The 7,380-nt window shown below is 39.8% G+C and overlaps 1 protein-coding gene and 1 non-coding gene across 6 annotated transcripts in view; both read left to right on the forward strand.

Moving 5' to 3' along the window:
- Positions 1-7,380, forward strand: part of CA5B (carbonic anhydrase 5B) — a 32,209-nt gene extending 24,829 nt beyond the window's left edge. For all 5 annotated transcript variants that reach the window (XM_059911345.1, XM_059911344.1, XM_059911342.1 and 2 more), the window contains one exon: positions 4,535-7,380. In XM_059911345.1, the coding sequence (XP_059767328.1) occupies positions 4,535-4,714 (180 nt within the window). In that variant the 3' untranslated portion in view covers positions 4,715-7,380. The remainder of the gene's footprint in view (positions 1-4,534) is intronic.
- Positions 731-802, forward strand: TRNAG-CCC (transfer RNA glycine (anticodon CCC)). Its single transcript has one exon. It is a non-coding gene; the product is annotated as a tRNA-Gly (tRNA).

Genomic DNA, 7,380 nt, shown 5'->3' on the forward strand with positions numbered 1-7,380 from the left:
CCAGTGGTTAAGACTCCACGCTCCCAATGCAGGGGGCACGGATTCGATCCCTGGTCGGGGAACTAAGATCCCGAATGCTGCATGGCATGGCCAAAAAAAAAAGCTAAAATAATATTTTAGAAACAGAAGCCAGCAGTACGTTAAAAGAAATATATACTTTGTAAGAACCTATTGTATAGCATAGGGAACTCTACTTATTGCTCTGTGGTGACCTAAATGGGAAGGAAATCCAAAAAAGAGAGGATATATGTACACATATGGCTGATTCACGTTGCTGTATAGCAGAAACTGACACAGCAGTGTAAGGCAACTATACTCCAATATAAAAAAAAAAAGGGGGGGGGGGGCTTCCCTGGTGGCGCAGTGGTTGAGAATCTGCCTGCCAATGCAGGGGACACGGGTTCGAGCCCTGGTCTGGGAAGATCCCACATGCCGCGGAGCAACTAAGCCCGTGAGCCACAATTACTGAGCCTGCGCGTCTGGAGCCTGTGCTCCGCAACAAGAGAGGCCGCGATAATGAGAGGCCCGAGCACCGCGATGAAGAGTGGCCCCCACTTGCCGCAACTGGAGAAAGCCCTCGCACAGAAACGAAGACCCAACACAGCCATAAACTAATTAATTAATTAATTAAAAAAAAAAAACAAAAAACTTGTCTCATTGTTCCTGTCTGGATTCCTGGTTCTCAAAAACTTCCCTCCCTTCCCTCTTTCAAAAAAAAAAAAACGGGACTTCCCTGGTGGTCCAGTGGTAAGACTCCGCACTCCCAATGCAGGGGGCCCAGGTTCAATCCCTGGTCAGGGAACTAGATCCTGCATGCAGGCCTCAACTAAGAGTCCGCATGCTGCAACTAAGAGTCCACATGCCGCAACTGAAAAAAAAGATCCCGCATGCCACAACTAAGACCCAGCGCAGCCAAAAATAAATAATAAAATTTTAAAAAAAGAAATATATATTTTGTCCAAGTAGTAGTTATTCCAGTAATGCAAGGATGGTTCAATATCACGAATGATATTAATTCATCATATCAGTGAATCTAAATATATTTTAAAAATAATCATTTCCATAGATTCTTAAAAAGCACTAGCAAAATTCAACATTCAGTTTTTTAAAAAATTTTCAATAAAATAGGAATGTATGGAGACTTCCCTAACTTGATAAAAGAGATTGATCTCAGTTCTAAAGTATATAGTATGCTTAATACGGAAAAGAGTATTACTATGTTAAATTTTAACTGAAGTTATATTTTGGAAGTAGTCAATGTAATTAGACCAGAAAAGAAAAAATAAATGAGAGAAACAATAAAAAGAACTACTGCAAAGATAATTCAGTAATTAGTGGAGTACAATATTAATTTCTAGAAATCAGTACACTGGACATGTATAAATCACAATCAGTTAAAAGATATAATGGAGGGCTTCCCTGGTGGCGCAGTGGTTAAGAATCCGCCTGCCAATGCAGGGGACACGGGTTCGAGCCCTGGTCTGGGAAGATCCCACATGCCACGGAGCAACTAAGCCCGAGCGCCACAACTACTGAGCCTGCGCTCTAGAGCCCGCAAGCCACAATTACTGAAGCCCACGAGCCACAACTACTGAAGCCCATGTGCCTAGAGCCCGTGCTCTGCAACAAGAGAAGCCACTGCAGTGAGAAGCCTGCACACTGCAACAAAGAATAGCCCCCGCTCACCGCAGCTAGAGAAAGCCTGCGCGCAGCAACAAAGACCCAACGCAGCCAAAGATAATAAATAAGTAAAATAAATAAATTTTTAAAAAAGATATAATGGAAGAAAGAATGCTGTTTATAATGGAAAAAAAAATACAAAATACCTTGGAATCAGCTTAACAAGAAAACTTAAAACGTTTCTGAAGAACACAAAAGACTTGAGTTGATAAAATTCATTCCATGTTATTGAATAGGAAGACATCATAGACACCTGTGATGTCAATTCTCCTTAAGTTGTTATTGGCCATGAATTGTTTATTCTTCATAAATTTGATGTAATCCCAATAAATATACCAATAGGATTTTTTTAATATAAATTTATTAAAAAAATTTTTTTTTATTTTTGGCTGCGTTGGGTCTTCATTGCTGCATGCAGGCTTTCTCTAGTTGTGGCGAGCGGGGGCTACTCTTCGTTGTGGTGTGTGGGCTTCTCTTGTTGCAGAGCATGGGCTCTAGGCACGTGGGCTTCAGTAGTTGTGGCACGCGGGCTCAGTAGTTGTGGCTTGCGGGCTCTAGAGCACACGCTCAGTAGTTGTGGCGCACGGGCTTAGTTGCTCCGTGGCACGTGGGATCTTCCCAGACCAGGGCTTGAACCTGTGTCTCCTGCATTGGCAGGCGGATTCTTAACCACTGCACCACCAGGGAAGCCCATACCAATAGGATTTTAAAATAGATATGCTACTTCTAACCTCATGTGTTAAAAGAAAAGTATAAATAAAGAGCCAGGGAAAATTGTGAAAGAGAAAATGAAAGATGATTAAATCAACCAAGTTATAAAGCCTCAATAGTTAAATAGTGCTGTACTGGTACACAAATAAAGTGATCAATCATAGGATGAAAACCGTAGATTGAGAAATATGTCCAAGTACGTACGAGAATTTAGTTTATGATAAAGGTTGCATCTCAGCCCAGTGAGGGGGAAAGATGAGATTATTCAGTAAGAGCGATGGGGACAATCGAGCAGACATTTGGGGGTGAAAAGTTGGATTGACCATTCAAACCTTACACAAGAATATATTCCAGACATATTAAATGTTAAAAATACTGCCATAAAAGTACTAGGATAAGCATAGGAAAATCTTTTCATACGTCCAAATGGAGGAAGCTTTTCTAACCATATATCAAAACCAGAAGTCACAGAGATAGCAACTGGTAAGGTAGACTAAATAATTTTTAAAAAAATTCTGTGTCATGAAAACCACCATAAACAAATGACAGAATACAGAGTTTGCTCATAAGCCTGGGCTTGGTGGCTTACACATTTATTCCGCTACTATCCTTCATATTTAAAAATTGACATAACACTGAAAAATAAATAAATAAAATAAATAAATCAGAGGGCCAGTGGCCCATGTGAGGACTTTTCAAATGAAATTTCAACACAGAAAATTCAGTAAGAAAAAAATGTTAGCTGTCATCAATAATCCTAGTTACCTACAATCTTACCACTAAGTGTTAATCACTGTTTGGATAAATCCTTCTGGTCTTTTACTTATACAGATACACATAAATCCTTCTGTTCTTTCATCTATATAAATATATATAATTTTTTGAACAAAATGGAATCATTCTGTACATGCCATTTTGTTGCTCTTTTCACTCGGTGATGTGTGGAACATTTTATAGATAATAAACATTATCTTCAATGTCATTTTTAATGGCTATATACTAGCCCATTTTATAGCTCCAATGAAATGTATTATTGATACCTGGGCTATTTCTAATCTTTTGCAATTAGCCAAATAAGAATAAACTACTCAGACATGTTCCTAATTAATGAGGGTATATGTGTGGTTTGCAAGTACGGTCACTGTGTTTGGTGCTTGTCCCTGGTCTACTTGGCCTGAAGTCTTTAATCCAAACAAATCTTCCCATGCTTGCCTGCTGTGCCCTGGGCTGTCCTCTCTGTAGCTACAGTGTGCCTGATTGAGTGAGGAAAAATGCTACGAAGAGCTTTTCCAGCTGGCTTGAAGTCAAGTGTTCTATAACATGGTTGCTCAGAAAGCCAAGGGGCTACCGATGGATGCTATTGCCACACTGGAAAACAAGCCCTTGATTTGGGATCACTCCTTTTATACTGAGCTGCACTGTTCAGTACCTTAGCCACAAGACACGTGTGGGCATTTAAGTTTAAGTATAAATACATTTAAATTGAAACTAAATTAAAAATTTAGTTCTTGGTCACAATGGCCACATTTCAAGCGCTCAGCAGCCAGCCATATGTGGCTTGTGGCTACTGTAATCAACACTGCATAGGACCTTTCCTTCACCGTGGAGAGTTCTATTGGACAGTGCTGGCAGGAGGCATCCCACTGCCTGTTAAGACCTCCACCTGCATTGCCTTGTCCGCAATGCCCAGGTGCGGTAAGCAATCAAGACTACGTTGTTTATGTTAAGGATTCAGTTAAATTTTGAAAAAACAAAACATTTTTGGCACTGTTACTATATGCATCAAGCCTTTTTTTTATTATCCTGTAGCCTGGCTATTTTGCCCATTTAAAGATGAGGTTTCTGAGAACCAAAGATGAAGTAACTTGGACTTGGCACATGGCTAATACGTGGGGGACAGGGCCTTTGACCGCCAGTCTTTGGATCCCAAGTGCCTCGCTGGCTTCACCACCTCCTGCTACTCTCCTCACACAACATTTTATTCCCCGCCCAGCAGTGAAGGGATTCCTGCCCAGAAGTAAATTCTCCTTCTGTATCCAATTTTAGACGAATGTTTCAGGGTAGTAAAAATGAAAGTAATTTATTCATGAAGTAAAGCTGTTTTTCTATTGAAATTATTTATGCTTCTTGTTTCTGTTTCTAGCTTGAGCAATTTCGGACCCTGCTCTTCACTTCTGAGGGGGAGAAAGAGAAAAGAATGGTGGACAACTTCCGCCCCCTTCAGCCCCTATTGAACCGCACTGTCCGCTCATCCTTCCCTCACGACTATGTGCTGAACATACAAGCAAAACCCAAGTCGTCTACCAGCCAAGTACCCCCTTAGACGCCATTATCTAGGTGGTATCTTGCTTAAATATGTACTAGTTCTTTAAAAGTTGCTAACTAGACTCTTATAAATGCCTGCATTTAATAATTATGGATGTGCCTTTCTTGGTATGGCAGCGCTCCTTAGTCTTTGAGGGAAGCTCTTTGGTAAACAAATTCTTACTTTTATTGATAATGATGTTTATCACTGAAGTACCAGCAAGAGACACAAATTTCTCTTATAGCAACCTGCTGGTAATTGTAATGTCTTTTTATGTGTGACATTTTTGAGCTGTCTTTTTATTGATATGTTTATCAATTGGTGGTTCTACAGAGTTATAAGTAGGGATGATAATCAAAATATTTAACAACTGGTAAGGCACAGACACTGACCATCCCGAATGCAGGCTTTTCAGAAACAGCCACAGGACCCAGATTGGTACTTCTTGGCTGAGCATTGGCTATGGTTTTAGGTATATTTTATTTTAAAACATGAATGTGTATTCTTTTATAAGGCCTTCTCAATGGGTATATTTGCCTCGATTTTCACTTGTCATTACTAGTACAGGATATGATTACTTACTATCAATTTAAAATACAGAAAAAATATTTTGTAAGCTTCCTTGGCGGCGCAGTGGTTAAGAATCTGCCTGCCAAGGCAGGGGACACGGGTTCGAGCCCTGGTCCGGGAAGATCCCACATGCTGCGGAGCAACTAAGCCCGTGCACCACAACTACTGAGCCTGTGCTCTAGAGCCCGTGAGCCACAGCTACTGAGCTTGCGTGCCACAACTACTGAAGCCTGCCCGCCTAGAGCCCGTGCTCCGCAACAAGAGAAGACACTGCAATGAGAAGCCCACGGACCGCAACGAAGAGTGGCCCCCGCTCGCTCCAACTAGAGAAAACCCGCGCGCAGCAACAAAGACCCAACGCAGCCAAAAATAAAATAAATTTATTTAAAAAAAAAAGAAAAAATATTTTGTAATCCTAAAAACACAAGGGTTTACTTATATCCGGAAATCCTTTTGCATTTCTGAAAGTCAGATGTTTTACTTAAAGGCTTGATCATATAGAAAGCATATGCAGAATATTTTAAAGAAAAAGCTTTAAGTGCCTAGAACTTAAAATTCTTTCATGATCCATTTACAGAAATACTTTTCAAAAGGCTAGTAATATAATAGTCTATGGTTTATAGTATTATTTTGAATTGTTTGTACATTGTTTCATAGAATACAATAATATTTTCCACAATGACAGAACTATCTTGACTTCCCTTTAAAACTATCTGAACTTTATTAGTTGAGGTTCTGTGCAAGGCAGGTGATCAACATAAATCTCCTAATTTATACAGTGGTTTAGAAGACTTTTGCAGGGATTTCCCTCATGGTCCAGTGGGTAAGACTCCACGCCCCCAATGCAGGGCACCCGGGTTTGATCCCTGCTCAGGGAACTAGATCCCACATGCATGCCACAACTAAGAGTTCACATGCCGCAACTAAGAAGCCGCATGCCGCAACTAAGACCTGGTGCAGCCAAAATAAAATAAATAAATAATAAAATAAACAAACATTTAGAAGACTTTTGCTATAATAGGGAGAGAAACCTGTCAAATAGGCTAAAACCTAGATAATTCTACATATTCTGAGGAATCCATGCCACTGTTGCCCTTGCTTGTAAATTCGTGGAACGTTTTTAATTGCCTATGCCTGTGTTCAAATTCAATACTACATTTACTAGTATATTTCTTTCATTAGTATGCTAGTCATCCGATCTGCAAGATAAGGTTGGATGAATATACTTAACACTACTGAACTATACACTGAAAAAGGTTAAGATGGTAAATTTTATTTTAATGTGTATTTTACCACAATTAAAAATAACTAATAAATTCAGTAGGGAAAAAGATAGGGTTGGAGTTGTATGTGTAAGTTTGGGGGCATATCTCTGCTCTTAAAAAAGAAGGGGTAAAGGCATTGCTTCTAGAGTGCATGCCTTCTCTGGAGAAGGGAAGCATATATGCTCTAGGAAATGAATAAAATTCTTTAAAAGATTAATATGGGGAAAAAGTTATGTTAACTTTATATATTTTATCTGTTTTAAACCATAGTTATCTTTAAAAGGTAAACACACAAGATATGCATTTTTCAGGGCACACAGGCTTCCCTCCTAGGTCTCTTGCAAATTCTTAATGCAAAATTCAATTGCAGGGAGTCTTCCAAATTGACTCACAGAATGCCTGACTGGCCCTTCTCTCTCAGAGATACAAAGGATGTATTCATAGAATGTGTCCCTGTTGGCCACCCCTGATCAACTTACATCTGGTGTTCTGGTATAGTTATTAACAGCACGCTCTTTCACTCTCAACCATGTCCTGCTTTGCATGACAAATTCTTGGTCACCTTCTCTGCAGAGGTTATGGAAACTGCCTTGGGGATGTGGTTTCTTCCATGCCTTAGTCAGATGACCCCCAAGGGGGTGATGTAAATTCCCTGGCTACTGATACACCCTCAGGGGAAACTTTTCATGTCTTTTCTGCCTCCAAAAAGTGTTTTACTTGTGCCTTCCTAGACATGAAGGGGGAAAATGGGCTTGAGGGCTGTCAAAGGGCTTGAGAAAGAATTCTGTACTAAAATTGCTGCTTATCTTCATTAAATAATATAATAAAACCCTTTCTTTACAATATTAA

Source organism: Balaenoptera ricei, chromosome X (genome assembly GCF_028023285.1).
Source record: "Balaenoptera ricei isolate mBalRic1 chromosome X, mBalRic1.hap2, whole genome shotgun sequence".
NCBI lineage: Eukaryota > Metazoa > Chordata > Mammalia > Artiodactyla > Balaenopteridae > Balaenoptera > Balaenoptera ricei.